Source organism: Camelina sativa, chromosome 2 (genome assembly GCF_000633955.1).
Source record: "Camelina sativa cultivar DH55 chromosome 2, Cs, whole genome shotgun sequence".
Classification (NCBI taxonomy): Eukaryota; Viridiplantae; Streptophyta; class Magnoliopsida; order Brassicales; family Brassicaceae; genus Camelina; species Camelina sativa.
In genome coordinates this window covers 21981673-22004503 of record NC_025686.1, presented here as the reverse complement: position 1 = coordinate 22004503, position 22831 = coordinate 21981673, and the positions used below count along the sequence as shown (strand labels likewise).

General features: G+C 32.4%; 1 protein-coding gene across 1 annotated transcript; it reads right to left on the bottom strand.

Moving 5' to 3' along the window:
* On the bottom strand, positions 15285-19113 carry LOC104732308 (NAD-dependent protein deacetylase SRT1). The gene is made up of 14 exons (XM_010451842.2): positions 18908-19113; positions 18256-18285; positions 18048-18140; positions 17789-17908; positions 17568-17668; positions 17366-17474; positions 17195-17274; positions 16972-17050; positions 16755-16808; positions 16529-16625; positions 16300-16382; positions 16157-16224; positions 15969-16071; positions 15285-15875 (listed from the first exon to the last, which is right to left on the bottom strand). The coding sequence occupies exons 1-14, from the start codon at positions 19004-19006 to the stop codon at positions 15570-15572; spliced, it is 1422 nt and encodes a 473-aa protein (XP_010450144.1). The 5' UTR covers positions 19007-19113; the 3' UTR covers positions 15285-15569.

Below are 22831 nucleotides of genomic sequence, written 5' to 3'. Positions count from 1 at the left end.
GCCTCAGATCTCTCCAAAATCTCCAAGAACAAGCACAGAAAAATCTCAAGAACGTTTTCTCTCTGTCTCTCTCTTTTTCTCACTAAGCGGCGACCAAAAAGAACTCCCAAAACCCTCAAATTCGTCCTTGGACACTTATAACACGATTTAGGGATTTAATTGAACCAAACCGAACCAATTCGGCAATTAATCAAACCGGCCGAACCCAGAAATTAGTGGTGTCGATCGATGCCACTAGGGTGTCGATCGACACTCCTTTCAAAATCACAAAATCCGGTTCGCGGATGTTACACATCAATACTCCATTATCAAAAAAAATCAGTGCCGACTGCCGAATCACAAAAAAATTGGTAGTTACTTTTTTTTTTGAGCGGAAAAAAATGGTAGTTATTAAGAATAGAATTTGGTGCAAGACATTCATTTTTGGCAGCAAAATTTTAATTCCCAATCACTTTGTTATGTTCATAAATCTTGTAACTCTTTAGCAGATCTCTCCAAGTCATATTTGTATGGAGATTTCTCCTCTGCTTCTGTAAACCCTCCTCCATCAAGACTAGTACTTTTGATGTTGGATGATTTGAAATAAATAAATTTCATTTGACGAAATAAGAATAGAAAATATGTACAGAGTTAGAAAATATATAAACATTTCAATAGACATAGTTGTTTGTAAAATACACACTAGTAGAAAGAAGAGTTTGAATAAAATAATACGAATATAATAACATAATGAAAATGCACAATCTTAAATAAGTGATGTAATTTTTTTCGAAGACGTAACTGTAAAATATTTTCAAATTAATGAAATTACAACATATTTTCCAAAGAATTACAATTTTTGTTAAAACCAATAAACCATCCATAAAAAACAGTTAGTAGGATTGCTATTTTACTATTTGAAGCGATCATCTAAAATTAAATTAGATTTCGTATTTGTAGCGATCATCTGAATTTGAAACCTCTTATTTGTTGATAAAATCTAAACTTTCAAAATTATCTATTAGTTTAACTTTTTTTTCCACAATATCTATTAGTTTAACTATATAGTTTTTTATAGTTAGAACAAACTAAATGTTCTGTCTATCAAATGGACTAGTTAGAAACGTCTACAAGAAAATGCGTAAAAATTGAGCACAATTTAAGTATTTTTCTATATTATGTCTTATAACATCTCATATTGATCATTACTTGTCCACCACTACATAACAACATCTCATCGTTGATCATTAATTACTTTTATAGTTTACCTGTCCACCACTTCGTTTTCTAATTGAAAATAACAACTACGGGCTTATTTATTGATTATATATTAAAATTCATCAAGATACAGCTAAAATTGATTTATATATTAATAATTTTTGGATATTATATTGTTATTAGTTTGGTCAAGAACCTAAAGTCTTTTTCTAAATTGAAATTTAACATTTGTAATTCATCCAAAATGCTTTATTTTTTCAATCAATTTGATCATTTTTACTTCTTGCTATTGCTTTCAACTGATTAAAAAGCCAAAAATTCATTTCAATGTTATTATATTTTAGGTTGTCACACACAAAAGTGAGCCTTTTTTAGAGCTTGATTTACTATGAACATTACTTTTAACCATATATAAAATTTCATTTATGTTTGTCTCCGACCATATGGTGCTATATATTGGTATCCTTTCTTAATTCACTATTAGAAATTATCTTTGTTGTTGATCATTATCAATCGAAATACATACGAGACTGCTTCTCTCTTTGTTTATTTACTGTATAGAGAAAATACTAAATGCCACTTGTCGAAGGAAGGTCGAAGATTGGGATCGGAGTAGATGGCTGGATTGAGTTTTGTTTCCCCTTCACTTTGATACGCGATTTCTCTTTCCATAGATTACTGATTCACAAATCACAATCAATATTCCGATGATGTAAGCAAGTGGAGTTTGTATACAAATGATTTACTATGAACATTACTTTTAACCATGTATAAAATTTCACTTATGCTTGTGGATGTTTTTTTCTCTCACTTTTAGATATGTACAAAACCAAGTTTTATATGACCGACCAATCAAACCTAATGGGTTAATATAGAGTAACTCACATTCTTCAGCTACAACTTTTAGAGATATATATTTGGCTATAATGTTTTCCACAGTTACATGCATGTTGGTGTCACGTTTTCCCTCAAAAGACCCCCTTCTTTCCTCCCTTTTAATGGGTTAATCTTGATTGCCTTATTTCCTACTAACACATTTGATACATGGATTTGTAATATTTGCTTCAAATCACATATTCCTCTTTGGAAAAGAAAAAAAATCAAGACGTAACAGACTAAGAATGCATATAGACAAAAACTTGTACACTCATCAGCTATTCAATCAAAGCAATTCAATTAAACTACAAAAGTTCAGAAAATTAATAAAATATAGAACAGAGGATTTTATGTTGGTCTCTCCCAATCCATCCCATTCCACTATGTCGGCTGCGCTCCATCCAGGCTGCATCCCCTTTTATTTGATTTCCCACTTATGTCTATGAATCGGTACCATCATGTTCTTCAATAAACGACAGCGAAAACGAAGTCGATGTGGTGAAACATGTGATAATAATATCTCACCTTTTGATGTTCTCTTCTTTAGGTTAAACACTAATTTTATAAATTTCTTGCATTTTTTTTTTTTTTGGCAGATTCCAGATCACTCTAAAAGTGACTGTTATACATTATGTTTTTAAAAAGTTGTATATACAGATTAGAAAGTCATCAAAGACTAAATAAGTTACCTTTAGTAGATCTTTTCTTTCTAACTTGACTTGTCATTTGGTCGTGCTTACGCTTTCTAGAATTTGATTTTGTGTTGTCACAAGTATGTCTGGCTTTTTCTTCGGCACTCTCTATTTCCATGCTCATTTGTAATATTTCTATATATTATCAAAATGTTTGATACCCAGAAAGTATAAGAAATTATAATTCAACTAAAATTTTAAAAAACTTTATTTACAAAAAATGTAAACTAACCTGGATCATGAACATCTAATGGAAAAAAAATAAAAATTTATACCATGTTTGTTAGAAAAAAATAGGTTAAAATAAGAACATATATAAAATTATAATTATACCATGTTTGTTAAAAAAATTTGGCTTATCCGTAGCTCTAGCATCACTGCATATCATCATGCCTCTCGTATCTTGGTTTTGGTTTTTCCAGAAAGTCAAAAAATAAAATCTGCACATTGAGAATCAAAAACATTAGCCATGCAAAAAATATGGCACACGTACTTAATAACATTAGCCATGCAAAAACATGAAAACCGGAAAGGCTAAAAATTTTGAAGAGACTAAAAGTTAACAAAACTAAGATTAATGTATGAACTTAATAGTGTCGACTAACAGTAATAATAATCTAACCGAGAAACACTACAGGTCATTCGCAGCAAAAATATTAAATTACCTTAAATTAGAGATTGATGCTTGAAAGTTAAAAAACACTTCAATAATACAATTCTTTAGTACTCAGAAAACAATTGTTCGAAACTTGTTTATGTAGTCAAGAAAAGTTTATATATAATAAACAAAGAGGTGTAAGACATAGAGGTGTGAAATGTAAATGTGTTGAAATTAATAGATGTGAAACATGGAGGTACAACAAAGAGATGTAACACATAGAGGTGTGAAATTAAAAGGTGTAAAAATTAATGGATGTGATTTTTGAAACCAGGAGGTACAACAAAGAGATGCAAAGACTAAGGAGGTGTGATTTAAAAGGTGTAAAAATTAATGGATGTGATTTTTGAAACCAGGAGGTACAACAAAGAGATGCAAAGCCTAAGAGGTGTGATTTTTGAAAGATGGGGGTGCGACGAAAAGACAGATTAATAATTTTAAACCGTTGGATTAAAACTGGAACTAATCTCATCCGTTGGATTAAAAGTTGACACAAAAAAGTGGGTTTGCTATTATCTATAGGTTAAAATAAGAACATATATAAAATTATAATTATACCATGTTTGTTAAAAAATTTCGGCTTATCTGTAGCTCTAGCATCACTGCATATCATCATGCCTCTCGTATCTTGGTTTTGGTTTTTCCAGAAAGTCAAAAAATAAAATCTGCACATTGAGAATCAAAAACATTAGCCATGCAAAAAATATGGCACACGTACTTAATAACATTAACCAAGCAAAAACATGAAAACCGGAAAGGCTAAAAATTTTGAAGAGACTAAAAGTTAACAAAACTAAGATTAATGTATGAACTTAATAGTGTCGGCTAACAGTAATAATAATCTAACCGAAAACACTACAGGTCATTCGGAGCAAAAATATTAAATTACCTTAAATTAGAGATTGATGCTTGAAAGTTAAAAAACACTTCAATAATACAATTCTTTAGTACTCAGAAAACAATTGTTCGAAACTTGTTTATGTAGTCAAGAAAAGTTTATATATAATAAACAAAGAGGTGTAAGACATAGAGGTGTGAAATGTAAATGTGTTGAAATTAATAGATGTGAAACATGGAGGTACAACAAAGAGATGTAACACATAGAGGTGTGAAATTAAAAGGTGTAAAAATTAATGGATGTGATTTTTGAAACCAGGAGGTACAACAAAGAGATGCAAAGACTAAGGAGGTGTGATTTAAAAGGTATAAAAATTAATGGATGTGATTTTTGAAACCAGGAGGTACAACAAAGAGATGCAAAGACTAAGAGGTGTGATTTAAAAGGTGTAAAAATTAATGGATGTGATTTTTGAAACCAGGAGGTACAACAAAGAGATGCAAAGACTAAGAGGTGTGATTTAAAAGGTGTAAAAATTAATGGATGTGATTTTTGAAACCAGGAGGTACAACAAAGAGATGCAAAGACTAAGAGGTGTGATTTAAAAGGTGTAAAAATTAATGGATGTGATTTTTGAAACCATGAGGTACAACAAAGAGATGCAAAGACTAAGAGGTGTGATTTAAAAGGTGTAAAAATTAATGGATGTGATTTTTGAAACCAGGAGGTACAACAAAGAGATGCAAAGACTAAGAGGTGTGATTTAAAAGGTGTAAAAATTAATGGATGTGATTTTTGAAACCATGAGGTACAACAAAGAGATGCAAAGACTAAGAGGTGTGATTTAAAAGGTGTAAAAATTAATGGATGTGATTTTTGAAACCAGGAGGTACAACAAAGAGATGCAAAGACTAAGAGGTGTGATTTAAAAGGTGTAAAAATTAATGGATATGATTTTTGAAACCAAGAGGTACAACAAAGAGATGCAAAGACTAAGAGATGTGATTTTTGAAAGATGGGGATGCGACGAAAAGGCACGATTAATAATTTTAAACCGTTGGATTAAAACTGGAACTAATCTCATCCGTTGGATTAAAAGTTGACACAAAAAAGTGGGTTTGCTATTATATATAGATTGCTTAGGATTGAAAATATGCTTTTTAATATACACAATTATAACTTTAAATCAAATCGTTAGACATGCATCTTAGGTTCGGATTAACTGAAATTGTTCGTAAATAAAAAAGAATCAGGTGGTGTGCGCGGGATGAATGGCAATAATCTCTTCATTCTCTTATGTTGAGTACTCCCACAAAGATTTATTCAAAATGTTGTGAAAACATGCTCATGAGTCAAGATAGGAGAGAACATTTTAATGATAATATTAGTCTTATTAAACCTTCAATACAGATGGGACGCTAAGTTGAGTAGAGAGACCACCGCAATTAGAATATAGACTTCCAATTCAAAAATAATTGGAAATGAGTGGAGGAACCATATCTTATATCATTTAAAATTCTATTCAACTTTTAATGTAAGATATTGTATATCTAATACGCTCCCTCGAGATGATGGCTTTTGTAGATATCGATCACAATATGTTCGGGCATGATGACAGACCAACTATTAGGCCAGGTCAGTCGTAGATTAGATTGAATATATGGGCTTTGATACCAAATCATAATATAAGCTTTCAACTCAAAAAAAATTGGTTATAGTTGAGTGATCCAAACCTATTGAATCATCTTCGCAAGTTCTTCGATCTGCATTTCCCAAAATCAAAATCAGACAAACGCCAAAGTTAGCACAATGGTGAAATAGACAAAACAAACACGCCAAGATTCTAGCAACAAAATCCTTTATCAGACCTCATTTTTCAAACATTTGGCCAAATTTTCCACACATAACCAAATGTTTGAAAAATGAGGTCTGATAAATAGTCAAATGTGTGGAAAACAATGAAAAATAAATAGTCAAATTTTCCACACATAACTGATTTCAGAAACGACTTATGTTTAAGAGACCATTCACATTCTCTATGGATTATGTTTAAGAGACCAACAGAAATAAAGAAACCTAGCTCAACAGAAGATGCTTGCGATAACTCAACTGCTTAACAGAGGCCATTTTGCTTTGAAGCGGCTTGGTTGCATCATGAAGGTTTCAAAGACTTAATTACGTCATACTTTGTGGGATTCCGGGTTATGAACACTAGAATCACTTAATCGACTAAAGTGGAAGTTAAAAAGTGGAATAAAGAAGTTTTTGGTGATTTCCATACACGGAAGGGAAAATTGGTTGTAGAGTTAAGAGTCGTACAAGAGTTACGGCTCAAACAGATGCCTTGATTGCTTCTTCTTTTTTTGTTGGACAAAGTTGCCTTGATTGCCAAGGAAGAACAATTTCTGAGGTACTTTGATGTGTTGTTAGAACAGGAAGAGACATTATGATTTTAGAAATCAAGAGAAAATATGATTGCTCTAGGGGATAGGAATACATCGTTTTCACACTTCTACTATTATTTGGAGAAAGAGAAATATAATAGAGTGCCTAAACCATGAGGATGACCGGTAGGTGGTGGACAATGGTGTGTTGGAGAAATTGGCATTATTACAGGGAAATATACTCGCTGGATGGGGTTAGTACAAACAGGGAGATTATGTCAAAAGAGGTTTCATGGCTTCATGGCTTTGAGTAGAGATGAGAAGGCTGCTTTAGATAAACAATATATGAAATCTGAAGTTGAGATCGCAGTGAAGAGTATGGTAGTTTTAAAGTCCCACGACCTAATGGTTTTCAACCGGTGTTTTATCAAAAGTGCTGGAAGGTTGTGGGGAATTTGATAACAAGGTTTGTACTGATTTCTTTTGAGTCAGGTGTTTTAAGAGGTCAACAAATGATGTGTTACTAGTTTTTTTGGCAAAAGTGGCAAAGCCCGAGAGGATAACCCAATTTAGGCCAATAAGCTTGTGTAATGTTTTGTTTAATGTGATCACAAAGATGATGGTGTTTAGGCTTAAGAACAGTTTCAAAGATGATGGTTATTTCTAAGTTGATTCGCCTGGCTCAAAAAACAGTTTCATCCTGGGTAAACTTTTTTTGATAACTCATTTTTGCAAAGGTTATTTGATAATACTAGGGCTGAGTGGCCAACTATTTTTAGCATGACAGTGTGCTGGGGTTGAAGATTGAGATGCGGATATGTTTTCGACGACAGAGGCAACTGTTGGGATAGGATGCATTTTCTCAAAGATCTGGCAACAAATGTCACGAGGACTCACTCATGAGTAGGAGTAAGAGACACACCAGAGGTTCGAGTAGAGAGGTTAATTTTTTGGATGAAACCAAGTGATTGGTGGGTTAAAGTCACCACAGATGGTGCATCTCATGGGAACTCAGGTCTAACCTCTGGTGATAATGCTATTAGGGAATATGGTGAATCTTGGCTTTGTGGGTTTGTGGTACATATAGGGATTTTCACAACCCATTTGGTAGAACTATGGGGTGTATACTATGGGACTGACTGCATGGGATCGGAGGTTCAGACTGGTGGAGTTGGAGGTGGATTTGGAGCTGGTTGTTGGTTTTTCTGAAGTTTGGGGTTAGGGATTCTCATCCCCTGCCTTTCTTGGTACTTTGTGCCAATGCTTTTTTCAAGGGAATGGTTAGTCTATATAGCTCATATGTATAGGGTGGCTAATCGTCTAGCATATGGGTTAGCGACTATACGATTTCATTAGATGTGGGTTTGCATTTATTTGATTCTTGTACGGATGTTACTCTTTAATTATTAGTTGATGATGCAAATGGGACTGCGATCCCGCAGAATGTTAGGATGCAATTTTTTTTGTTTACAGTAATAAATGGTGGGAGACAATTGTGTCCACTCCTCTTAACAAAATTAAGAAGAAAAAAATCCTATTAATTGAATCATTAAGTAGTGCCATCACAACTATCTAAAAGACAAGATAAAGCGTACATGAGATCCAAAATCAACAACATTAATGTGATTGCTCGAATATTTACCAGATACACTTAATCGCAAGGTAGTCGATTCAGAGTTGATCCACAAGAACTAGTGGTACACTAAAGATTTATGAGAGTTTTAATTAGCTAAAGCGAAAGATATTTGTTTGGTTTTTATGTTCTTTAATAAAAATGCGTAGGGAATAAACGACTAAACTTGTATAATAGCAAACATTGGGTTACATGGTAATTCAGAGATCAACAACAAATAAAGTAACGAAATAGGAATTCAACCACAAAGAACCGTTCACAAACATGGGCACAAAATTAAACTAACCCTCCTTAAGGAATTAGTCACTAAAGTTGATTACTCATTCGCTAAACTTTCATTTGCAATCTTCTAGTCAATTTTGCATTATCAAACAAGTATATTTAGTTCACAGTGCATTCTAATATCAACTTTCGTTAATTAGAAATACATTGCTCAATTCACATTGAACATTTTTGATGCAAAGAAAAACTTAAAATCTAATAGAAGGTAATATATCAATTATATTATAGCATTAAGAACATGTAAATCAAAAGAAATATAAGAGTTTAAAATCCCTAACAACAATCAAATCATTGAATCCCCTACTTAGAAACCCAAATCCCAGTTGAGAAACTACTTAGACATAGCAAAAGAAACAACACAAATTAAAGAGATTGGATTGATGAAATAAAGAGTAAAAGAGTTTAGAATTCTTCACCAATTGTGAAGAAAAATGAATGAATCTCAAATCTGCAAAAGATAAATTACAAAAGTCTCCATGCTTCAAAAACTCAAAAAACATAAAGCATAAGTCGTTTATTACAGACATACGAAAAACAAAACGGGCTAAGAAAAATCGAACTGGTCCGTCAAGGAAATATACCGATCTCTGTCAGATGTTGGACCGATCGGTCTGATACAGTCTAGTACTTTGGCTGGTTTAAAGTGGACCGATCGGTCCAGAAGTTGGACCCATCGCCTCTCACAGCTTCTCGAAATTTCACATCGACCGCTTATTCTTATCACGACAAAACAAAGGGTACCGTCTTCATCGCACACACAGGATGCATACTCAAATCACATGTAGTACAGTGATAAAACATGTCATAGACAGCTTCCTTACAACGGTTGCAAATCATTTCAGCGCTTGAAAAACTGTAAAGGCGAAGAAAATGATAAGGGTGGGAAGGGTGTTTGATTTCAAGTGGAGTTTCAACACATTCTTTATGAAACTTTTTTCTACATTGGAGGCATGCAAAATAGCTTGCGCTGGGCATAGCCATTTCGCATGCACCGCACTCGAATTCTTCATGATCAGGTTCTTCACTGTTGCACCAAAAAAGAGGCACTACAGGGAGTTTACAGATTCCAGGGTGGTCACAATCAAGCAAAGATTTGTCTTGCTGATCACCATTTCCTTTGGTGGAGAAGTGAGGGGATGAATTGTATGGGGACAACTCATGAATAGTATCATCAAAACCAAAATACTTACGGAATGCTTCATCTTCTTCATCATCATCATCATCATCATCACTATCATCCTCATCATCATCATCATCATCATCATCATCATCATCGACATATTCATCTTCATCGTCATTGTCAAAGTCATCGTCATCGTCATCGTCATCGTTAGGTACTTTGCCACCATTTTCGTGAGCATCTTTCTCATCGTCTTTTGGATCATCATCGTCATCGTCATCTACTTTGCCACCATCTTCATCGCCATCTACTTTGCCATCATCATCATCGTCGCCGTCTTCTTCTTTGCCACTGCCTTCATCGTCATCGTCACCACCACCACCATCGTCGTCGTCGTCATCATCATCATCACTAACGTGCATATTTAGTTTGAGCTTTAGGAATTTGAGACGCGCAAGAGGACAAAGAAAAAAAGGATCCATGGCTAGTGCTTCATCGGGATGTGTTAATGTGTATAGCCAATATGATTTTTCATCCATTTCCACCTTGCGAAACACACCCACGGAACTCATGACTGCTACAATAATATTAGGGAGATTTGGATTTCTGTGATACTCTTCATCTCCTTCTCCCCCCTTGCATATATAATTATAAGATTTACCCAGCCATCTAATCTAATACTCCCTCCGTTTCACAAAGAGTGTCATTCTGAAGATTTTTCTTTGTTTCACAAAGAGTGTCACTCTACAATTCCAATGCATTATTTTATATTTTCAATGGATATTTAACATTAGATTTCCTAGTTTTACCCTTAATATATAACTAAATAAACTCATTAAATACTTATTAAATGAGTATATTTGTATATTTTAATGTTTTCTTAATTTGTGTGAAATATGTCTAAATGACACTCTTTGTGAAACGGAGGGAGTGTTAAAAGCTTGTGAATACAGCTAAGCTTGGTCCTTTATATAATATTCTTTACTCCAAGAAAAAGTCGTACATTATTGTTTTCGAATAGCTGTCCAATCTCTTATAATATATTCACTAGAAACATTTCAAAGAAAATTAATACTGATGTATTATATTATGAAATATTTTAATATATTTTGTTAACAATAAAATTGTATAGTGATCTACTCCCCTTTATAATAAAACGGAAGTACACAACATTGTTTTGTAGACTATATAATTTTAATAAGTTGGTTATAAATAGGTTATACATTAATGATAGATTAATTGGTTACAAATAGGTTATACCAAAACATTTAAAGAGAATATTCTAAAGAATCATATCATCTAACTTACCATATTAATTTTCTTTATTAAATTATTCATCAAATAAAATCTTTTGATATCTAACTTAATATATTAATTTATTAATTATCATTATACTTCAACTCTCATTTTTATATATGAGTCTATGTTGTGAAACAAATAAATTATCATATTATTTATTATAATTAAAAAATAGTTTTATTTCTCGATACACCATAAGTTGATTTTTTAAAAACAAATATAAATTGTTCAATCTATAAAATATTCAATTTTTAGTAATATTATTCTTTAGAAATAATATATACTAAATTAAAAAATTTATTGAGTAAAGGGTCAAAATTTGAATATTTAAATTCAAATTTACAAAATTATGTCTTATAATGACATTCAAGTCATGATGTAGAATATACATTGTTAAAATAACTTCACATATATAACCTAATACAACATATTAAAATTTTATTTTAAAATATAAAATATACAAAAAAAATTATAAAATAAAATTTAACCAGTGTTATAGCACAGGTACTTATCTAGAATCATTAACAATATAAATTTTATAAAATAAGTGTCTTTTTCAAGCAATCATATTTAGCATATGATTTTATTGCATAATGTTTTATCCAAAAAAACTTTTAAAAAAAATCACATGAATTATATTTTATATAAAAATTACAAAATAAATAAAATGAATTTCAACCCGTGCTCTAGCATAAATAAAATGAAGAACTACCATAAATAAATGTAATTTTCAAAAAAATATTGAAAATTGTTACACAATTATCTAAAACTAAAACTAAGAGTAAGAGTTGTGAGCGGAAGTAAAAATCTTATTATATAAAGTTTGATGTCAAAATTACTAATTAACAAGATCGTGACAAGTGTCAATTGTATCATTTAGATGTTGACATGTGTCAATTGTAAATTTATTAAAAAAATTAAAAATAAAAATGTAAAAATTTAAAACCTACCATAAAAAGATTTTATTTTAATATGATTTAATTGGTATCATTCAGATGTGACACGTGTCAATTCTAAATTTATTAAAAATTTCAAAAATCAAAATGTAAAAATTCAAAACTTACCATTAAAAGATTTTATATTAAAATAAAATAGAGAAAATAAAACCTAATTTTTAAAAAAATCTTTTAAAGAAAAAAAACCTTTGTAAGAAAATTATAAAATTTAAACAGCTTTAAAATTTTAGACAAAAATCATTATAAGGAAATTATATATATATATATATATATATATATATATATATATATCATAAAATTCGAAATTATAATATTGTTTATTTATTTTAATTTTAAGTTGCTAATTTTACAAGAAAAATGATTATTGTTTTTATAAGATAAATAAATGATTGTGAAAATTATACAATTAATTACTGTTTTAAAAAAATGTAAATACTCACCTTTACAAAAAGAAAAAGATTGTTGAAGTAGAAAAAATAATAATAAATCGTCTCATATTTTTTTCACCAATCAAATAATTTATCCAAAAAGACTGCTATTGTAATATATATAAGATATGAGTATGTAAGATTAACGTATGTGTTTTTTTAACTATAAAATATTAAAGTAAAGAGATATATAATAGGTTATTTAATGTGTTCATAAATAAAATTTGTTGGTTGTAGTAAAGTGTAAAGACTAAAGAGTATATTTACTTTTTTTTTTCAACCAAACCATAAATTAAAAGGAAATTTCTCGGTAGTTGCCCAAGCCGGAGGGAAGAGGTTTACAAAAGAAACTTCAGAGATAAGAGAACGCGAAGCACATGCAAGATACTCTGCCTTCGTATTTGCCGCATGCGGGATCCAAGAGATGGAGAATAGTGGGAAGGACTCCAGCGAGTTAAACTCATTGAGCAGGTTGGAGAAAGATGGGCAATCTTGGACTGCACCATAGTAAGTAACTCAGCACAGTCAGTCTTAAAATGTTGATAAGTGATTCCTACAGCACATATCCGCTCTATGGTCCACAACAACTCTTCTAACTCCAAATGTAGGTGGGAGAGGCTCCATCTTAGACACGAGGTGAAAAACATGGACATGCGAAGACTGAGATGGAGCTGACATGACCGCCGTAAAAGAGAGCGCCTCTTCCCAGACTAAATTATCGCCCAAAGCCTTAGCAATTATATCATTTGCCTCAATCTCTAAACCTTAAAAAACTTTTTCGTTTATAGCTTTCCAGATTGCCCATAAAATTCATGGTAATTGAAGAAGTTGATCAGGATCACCCTTTTGAGAGGCACCTTTCCAGAAAATAAAATCCAAATTCGATTACACCGAGTCATATGTAAAACTCTCTGACGAGAGCAAAGTCGGAGATAAATCTTCAAACTTCACACGAGCTAGAATATTCAAAGAAAACGTGATTAATAGTCTCAACTGCAGAATCGCACCTTTTACACCAAATGTCACATTGGATACCTCGGTGTATCTATTTACTTTTATAGATAGATTACTAAAATATTTACTTTATATTCTTTTAAATTTTATTTTATTTTAAAAAATCTAAACCTGCACATCGGGCGGGTCCTAATCTAGTATATATATATATATATATTCTAACACAATTTTGAACGAATATGTATCACCAAATATAATATACGATCAATAAACTCTACCGAAAAAAAAATTTTAGTTACTTCCTAAAGTAGCTTTTGCTTACAACAAAATAATTAATACTATATTTTTTCGAGAATTTTCTTGGTATAAATATTTCGTCACCAAGTATAAGGTTCGACTTACAATGAACGCCAGCTGTTTGCTAATCTATATTAACATTTTTGAAGTACATTTTGTGTTATGCCCTTTTAGTTTTGCTTATTTAAAAATTTATTTACAACATTAACCCCTCCTAAATATTTTATATTACATTCCAACTAAAAAAAATTACAGCAACATCAATATGGAAACAGAAACTATGATATATTTAACCACATCTTCTATTGTGTTTTGAAGATATTTTATCTCTGAATCATTTGCAAACAAAAAAAACACAACAATTTGTTTCTCATTTTGTTTTCCAATACGTGCAAGAACTTAGATTCACATTTATTTAAATATTATAATTATTATATATAAACTTAATAAAAATTTAAAATATTACGAATATGTAAAATTAAAAAGTTTAAAATACTATATAATATGGTTATATATTAGATGAGTTATAAAGAGGACATGTTAGAATTAGTAAAATATCATTAAATTTGTGCTAACACGGGTTAAATCCTCTTTTTATTATTTTCTAATACTATTAATATTATAATATTTGACATATAAAATCAAGTTGATTTAACTAAAATTGTGTAAAATAATTAAATCATTAGAAACAATGTGACTTAACTGTAGCGTATAAATGATTTACTATGTATTTAGATCCCTTATTTATTTTATTATAATAATTTAAAATCAAAATAGAATCTCAAACACTAAACAAAACAAACTAAATATAACAAACAAATGGTCATGAAGTAGCGGGTTAAAAAATTAATCTAAACATTTAGCCGTACAAACTGTCGGAAATTTTAGTTATTCCTCTATTTACAAAATATCTAATATTTAATAAACAAATACAACATAAAATATAAATAATAAAAAAATTACATGAACGCGGTGTACGGTTAAAATCTAGTTAATTATGCAATAATGCAAAACTTATTAGGAGGTCTCGATTGTCGCATACTTAAAAAGTTGTGTGTTACGGAAAGAGTTGTACCGTAGAATTGTTTGTAAGATCTGTTCATCATTAACATAACTAATTTTATATTATATTATATATATAATAGAATTAGATCAAATATTTTAACGATGTTGTAATAGACGGAAAAAAAAATCCACACATCAAAGCGGATTCTAACCTAACGTATAAATGGTTTGTAATTTTGTATTAGTATCATATTGTGGTTACTATCCGAATTTCAACTTCGCCATTAGTACCAAAACAAAAATATGTCAACCTATACCGCTAACAGTTTAAGTTGTTTTAAGAACTATGAATATACCGCTAATTTTGGTTGACTTTTTTTTTGGTGGCATATTATATTGAAAATTCGATCAAGATACAGCTAGAAGTAGGAACTGGTCTTTTTATATTATCTTATTATACAAAGTCGTTAATTATTATTGATTTCGACTCTCTCTAGTCTCTAGTCTTTATGTAAATGAAAGTCGTTGAACATGTCCTAAATTCACGCAGAACATCCCAGATGGTAAACATAATTATAATTAATATCAGAAGTTCTTTAATATCTCTCATTCATCGTGCACATTTAAAAAATCCAAGTTCTTTTCTTTATATGGCATCGCTGCTCTGCTGTAATTTTTTATGATATTCAAACAGATAGGGTAAGTTGAAGCTACAAATACAATAGCTTCTACAAAAGTTTGACCGATACTTAACCAAACCGAACCCATATGATCTGCTTCAATTCCTGGTTAACTTGTGTTTTAAGAGAACCGAGTGTGGACCAAAAACAAAATTCACTCAGCCCTTCCTAACGCCGCCGATAACTTCCATATTCCCTATTAATTCCGGTTAGCCTATTGTTTGTTTTTATATACACCAAAAGCTTCTTTTTTTTTTTTTCTTTTTCTTCCTATGCTTTTGTTTCTTCTTCCAGTGCCCTTGATTTTCGTTTGCCTGTTCTAGAACGTTTACGTGACGTTCCAGAACCTTCCAGCTTCCATTTGAGGTCTCCATTACCAAGCAGAGACTGTTGACAATTGAAAGTCCTGAGACTGGTCACAGTGGCATACACAATAGCCTCACTTCTCGGTTCAGAAACCAGTCGTCTCTCAACCACACCGCTTTGCCCGCAACTGGACTCTTCAACCGCTTTCTCTCTCAGGCTTTGTAGCACAGTCTCCTTGTCAATAATCTCACCTCGCTCTTCTGTTGAGACCTACATAGTTTTTTTTTTAAAACGTTGTGAGAAAAATGCTCATGAGTCAAGATATTTAAGTGCATTTAATCGATAGTACTAGTCTTAATAAACCTTGAATTCAAATGGGAGGCTAAGCTGAGTGGAGACACTGTCACAACCGTCACTGTAGTTAACTTTCAAGAATATATTAAAAGTTTCGTTTCGTGCTGTTCTCCTGAAAGAGGATGAGAATGTATGAATGTATAAGAAGAGTAAGACATAGGACAAGAACGGACTTCTAAGGAGGAGTTTAGTTTCACCTTTTCATAAGAAATGGCTGCTTATCAAGAACTGCATCTTTATACTTCTGGTCATCTGAGAATGAAACCTGGATTGCAAATGAAAAAAGATCAGAAAGGACTTTGATTTTTTTGGCATTGGTTTAGTAGTTTCTAGAGATTACCTCAATCGATTCGATGAATGGTAACTGAGAAGTCAATCCATGAACACTTGCAACACGCAGGGTCCAATTAATAAACCTCTGATCTGTAACAGAAATGAAAAAAAACATGTGAGTGAGAGCTAATAAGCCTAAGTGCCTAACATACAAAAACAGGATCCACACACCCAGTTACAGTGTAGGCCAAGACATATACGCCACATAAACCCATGTAAGATTCAGGAAAAGCTACCTCCGCTTAAAGATTGAGTTAGGATTATCTGGAAAAGATCGATTCTGACATATGGAGGGATCTTCATGTTGAGAGATTCCATGACCCCTGCAACCACCTGCACATCAGCACAGTGAATGAAAAAAAATCTATAAGAGTCCATTTAGTTGCAGTGCTGAAAGTAATCTGTTAAACATCACTAAGGCTTTGTCCAGAAATGTAGAAACAACAAGAGGTAAAGTCTTACCTTATCAACAAGACCATGAATCACCACATTTGCTTTCTTGTCCTTCGGGGTTTTCTGCAAGGACGAATCTAATCAGTGAAAAATTCCCCATGAAAACGTACACAATCCAGAAAAACACATTCTTCCATATATATTCCAAAGAAAATGTCAAGGCTTATAGTAAACAGCGAGATATGTCCAGAGAACTCATGAAAAAACTCGTGTAGATGACAATTACCTGAAGATTAACTATCACGATCTTGCCTCCACCTCTAAGACACTTGAGAGGCAAATTGCAAGCAGGTGTTATCTGCAAACTGCATAAAGAGGTTAGGCTCATAAAACAATTAAAATACAAGAGATAATTCAGGGAAGGGAGGTGCTTGGCTAAATGATCAAAGTGTTAAGGAAACAAACATGAGAGTTCTTATGAGTTCTTAAGGAAACAAACATGAGATTACCTGGTACCCAAACAGAGTACAAGATCAGCCATTTTGCAGTGCTTCTCTGCAGGATCAATTTCTTTTGGAGGCAAAGCATCCTGCAGTATAAGAGTCACACAAAGATTCATTTTTACTTTTCTTAAAGTAAAACCGGTGCACTCTGATTAAAAGGCAACGCTTTCGTGTTACCTCCCAATCCAAGACCGAATCTTTAAGTTTAGCTCCACACTTTTGAACAGAACACCTTCTTGATGTCTCCTTCAATCCAATAGTTTCCACCTCGAAATCACGTAGGTACCTTTGAAATTTCAAGAAAAGTTGTTACTAATTATGGTCCAATGACCATAGTGATAGATAATGACAGCTCTCATAACATATATTTCTGCCTTACTCAGCTCCACATGATGGACACATCTCCATAAAAGAGTCTCCATGCAGTTCAGAAAGCTTCTCTCTTGGTATTCCAGATCGAAGATGTAAGCCATCCACATTCTGATCATTTACAAAGCAGCATATAATTTAATATTAGAGATGTAACCATGGAGACAAGATCCTCGTAGAGACCAAGCACGGACATTAAAAAAGTAACTCTGTAAGGAGAAAGAGGATTACCTGACTGATGACAAATTTTAAAATGCCAGCTCTTTCTAACTCAACCAAAGCCATATGAGTCATGCTAGGCATTGCACGATGAAACGGCAGAGAAGCTTTGGGTAAATCTTTGCCCTCACGCTGATACCAATAAACACGGCTCACAAATGTTAACTTGCAGGAGATGATGCTTTATGAAAAAAGTTAGGTAATATAACCAGACAGTCCAAGGAAATGCCATCAAGTCAATCAATGATGAGTAAAAAGCCTTGGCTCAGACCTGTAACGTCCAAATTCCTTTAGGACCTCGGAAATCAGGAATACCACAAGAAGTTGAAATGCCAGCACCTGTGAAGACTACTAGATGCTTACTCTGCAAAACATAATAAAACCATCCTTCTTGAAGATACTTACATAATAACAAAGAAACAGAAAAATATATGCAAAAGCACCAAGAAGAATATGAAAAGAGGACACAGATCCAAAACCTTTTGAATCATCTTAGCAAGTTCTTCAATCTGCATTTTCCCAAAACCAAAATCAGACAAACACACGAAGAGTTAGTACTATGGTGAAATAGACAATAAACACGCCAAGATTCTAGCAACCAAACTTCTTAATCAGACCTCATTTTCCAAACATTTGGCTTGTTAGATTCTACACACAAATTCAGACAAAGGCTTTTGTATAATCAGTAAATAAAAACCATTCACATTGTTTATTATTAAGAGACCCACAAGAAGTGAAGAGACCTAGCTCATCTTAAGATGCTTGACATAACCCAATTCCAATTCTTCCAATTAACACAACACAATGCAAGTCCCAAAAATAAGTACGGTAAAACCTAAAATATACGAATCATTAAGTAATACTTCAACTCTTCAATAACCATCACAACCCATCTAAAAGGACAAGATGATAAAGCGATAAAGGGCTTAATATGAACATGCGATCCAAAATCAAACACTAGGACAGAACACACGAAGGATCAACTGTAAGAAATCTAAACTGCTAAGCGATCAATCAAGAGACAACAATCAATGAAACGTGAAATTACATATAAGATTCTGGAGAAAAAAACGAGTAAACCCACAAAAACCCAGAGAGGGGAAAAAAATAAAGAAACCCAAGAAGAAGAACCTTGCATTGTAGAACATGAGAAGGGTCGAAGAACTCGGCCATGCCGACTTGACCAACATCTTCAATGAAGGACAATTTCTCTGCGTAACCTAAAGACATTAGATTTTTTGTCTTCTCTTTTGGACCAAGAACAACAAGCTCCCTTCTTCTCGATGTGTATTAAAAAAAAGGCTGAGGGGATCTCTCTCTCTCTCTCTCTCTCTCTCTTATAGAGACTTGGGCAGTGACTTCTTCTTCTATTTTAGAAGAATCTCTCTTATATTATTTCCTTCTTTTTAATTATTATTTCTTTATTATAAATCTGGAATAATAATTATTAAACAATTTTCAGAAATAGTTTTTTTAAGAATATAAAAGACTTCAGATTTTAAAATTTTAACTAAATTATTGTAAACCCTTGATTAAGAATTTTGTGATATTAATAAATAAAAACAAAATAACAGAGTTAAGAGAAAATTTATTTGGATTTAAAATATGTTTTTATGGTACTTTTTTGTATAAAAAAATATTTTGGCTAAACACAAGTTGTGATCTAAGAAAAATAAATAAATAAATAGATTAACCCTAAAACAGCAAACATCAAAGCTAAATTAAGTTGATGTTATCATTGCAACTTTTTTTTTACATTTCACCAAATCTTTAATATATAGAATTTATAAGATTATTTTATCCCTAATTGTAAAAGTATCAAAACCTAAAGTGATGATAGATTGATCAAGTTTAACCCATTTACTGGTGAAATGTGTTGGGCGTTTTTCAACACATTCAAATAAATGCGATGATGGGAAGAAGTTTTTTTTTTGTTTTTTTTCTTGTTGCCTATTTATATGCCTGCAAAGATGTGAACATATTGACTTCGAGTGTTCGTTCTACTATTGCATTTTTACAAGTTCACGTTACATGTTATGCACCCATCAAGGAAATTTAACAATATCATTTGTTGGAATCTTGGAGAATGGTTATCAATTATACATTAGCCAGTTACAAGATATATTGTTGGGTTTATTTCGAGTATTAGAGGTTTAAGGAAGGCTCGTCGTCGTCTTTTTGGGTCAGTATTTGGATGGTAACACAAATCATCGTCATTAAAAGCAAAGGACTTTGTCATTTCACTATCATGCAGAAACAACTAGTGATGAGAAAAGTTATGCGCTACGCTCATCAATCATTTCCTTGGCTAACTAAAATATGTTTGTAACGTGTACTACGCGGGCTACTCGCGTCGAACAATATGAGACTCACGCATAATATATATTGATAATTGGGCGGTCACTCCAAACCACATAACTCGGTATATTCAATTATACCCATATCCAGATTGAATAAACTCAATAATATCACAATCGACACCTCATAAAGAAGATTGACAACATTTTCAAGAGACATTGATTCTCGACCAACGTCTTAAAATACTCCAAACAAACGCGTATCACTTCACGTGGTCTTCATAAGGCATCACACATTCACACTTGTGTCTTAACTCTTAAGTGAGGCTAACCGTCTCTTTAGTGGTACTGTTAATTTACACCCTAACAATCGTCTTCCAAGAAAGCTAAGGAACAGATAAAGACGATAACCAAATTTCTGCATACCTTAAAATAATCAAAAATTAATAATCCAACAACCTTCTTAAATTTTAAAAATTTTATACCATACATAGTAGCATGTAATATTACTAATTAACTCTAAAGGGAAATTACATAATTTTATTAATTAAACCCAAGTTTGTCAACAGAAAATAATATCTTTCTTCAAGGTTAAGATGGGTCTTCTTTACTCGATTGCTTAAACAATCGATCCATAGTTCTTTATATTTCCCGTAGGTCATAAGATTCAGACTAAATTTTCATACGATCATCTTGAAACTCATGTTACCCATAACATGTATTCTTTAGGACATCTTTTTATGAGTATATATGGTACCGCTATATAAATTCCAAAGTAATACAAATGCATTTTAATTTGTCATTATGAGTAGAGATTTTGTCTACATCCGTTGAAAAGACACAAACGTTTTCTTCAGAAGTTCTCCAACACTTACGACATGTGTTATGTCATTATCACTACTATACATCTACAATTCTTCTTACCATACCATTATAAATTAGGGTATTATTAGTAGATACCACAAATTTGGAGCATAATTAAGGAACTACCACTATGTCAGAAAAGTTGGGTAAATACCACTTTTCTAAGAGGTATTTTTACTTGTTTGCCCTCAAAACCTTAGGGAGGAGATAGCTGCAGTAGACATAACGTGTAACATAACGAAATAGCATGTTACATTACAAAATAACGGAATTTTTACTTTTTTAGATTTAATGGTGGGAGGGAGAGAGGGGAAGGGAGAGAGAGGAGGGAGAAAGAGGAAGGAGAGAGAGGCGTAGGGAGAGATGGGGAGAGAGAGGAAGGAGAGATGGGGAGAGAGAGGAAGGAGAGAGAGGCGGAGGGAGAGAGAGGAAGGGAGAGAGGCGGAGGGAGAGAGAGGAAGGAGAGAGAGGAAGGGAGAGAGGGAGAGAGAGGGAGAGAGAGGAAGGAGAGGAAGGTCAGCAAAGTAATTACATATGCCCCATCTGACATGTACAGTGACAGTTGTGGTAGTTTTTTTAATAAGTTTGATTATTATGCTATCCACTGCATATTCCCTATAAATTACACATATTTACTTTTGCAATACAAAAACTGAATTCATCTTCCCTTTATGAATATATGGTAATCATTCTCTTTTCATAATAATAAAATATAATTTGTCTATATAAATAATTTTGGGAGTTGACCATGTATAAAAATATACTTTTATGATGTTGGAAAAAAATATATATTTTTATGTATTTCAGTGTTATCCATTCCTCGTATATGTTCTATAAATAAATTAACAAAATGATCATATTTACTAAAAAAATCAATGGTTACATCGTTTCTTTGCTTCTTGATGAGTTGTTGTATCGATTGTTCGTTCTCAAGCATCATCCTCATTTTTTTTACAGCCACGACGCACCAATTGATAGAGTTAACTCAAACTCTTTATCCTCTCTAACAGAGTTTCTCACGCAAGATCATGCTCTTCACAATCCTACACTATTCCTATTTATACTCTAAACTTGAATCTAAATCTGAATTTATATCAATCCATATCAATTATATTCTAAACAATCATCTTAATTTCCATATATATCATGCCCTTAAATCTCTCACAATCTAACCTAACATATTGATTAAATGAATTATAAAAAATACTTACTTTATGGTTTCTCATCTACTTTTTTTCCCTTTTCGACCCACTCAGTGATTAGTTTGAAATAACACAACTTGAGATCCGTCACCACACTTCCTTCGAGGAAGACTCCCCAATCTCTCCAGAAATTGTCTTTGAAGACTTGTTTCTCAACCAAGTGTGGATGTGTCTTCAACACAGAAGCATACATGGTTGCAACTTCCTCTTGATCCAAGCTTAGGACAACTGATTCACCTCCATAGAGAAGAGGTGAAACGACCGACCTTTTTTTTTTTTAATAAATAATAAATAATATAAATATATAAATAAACTACAACTAGTGGTCCCATATCCACTAGTCACCTAACCACATTCACAACCAACAGCGGAATAACATACCAATAAATAACCGATAAACCAATAATCCAATAACCAAATAACCAATATCCAGTATTAAATCCAAACAGCATAAATCAAATAACCAACAATCCTAACAATGCTCTAAGACTCAACTCTAGCAACCTAACAATGCCAGACAACATCCAACCGAGTCCCTAGAACATCCTCCTCTTCATTGCCTTGATTCCACGATCACACTTTGCCTTTACCTGCACCACAAACACAAATTGAGATGCATGAGTATTTGATAAACACTCAGTGAGGCAATCCTCCCATCTACTGGGCTATACACACAAGCAATAAGATCTCTA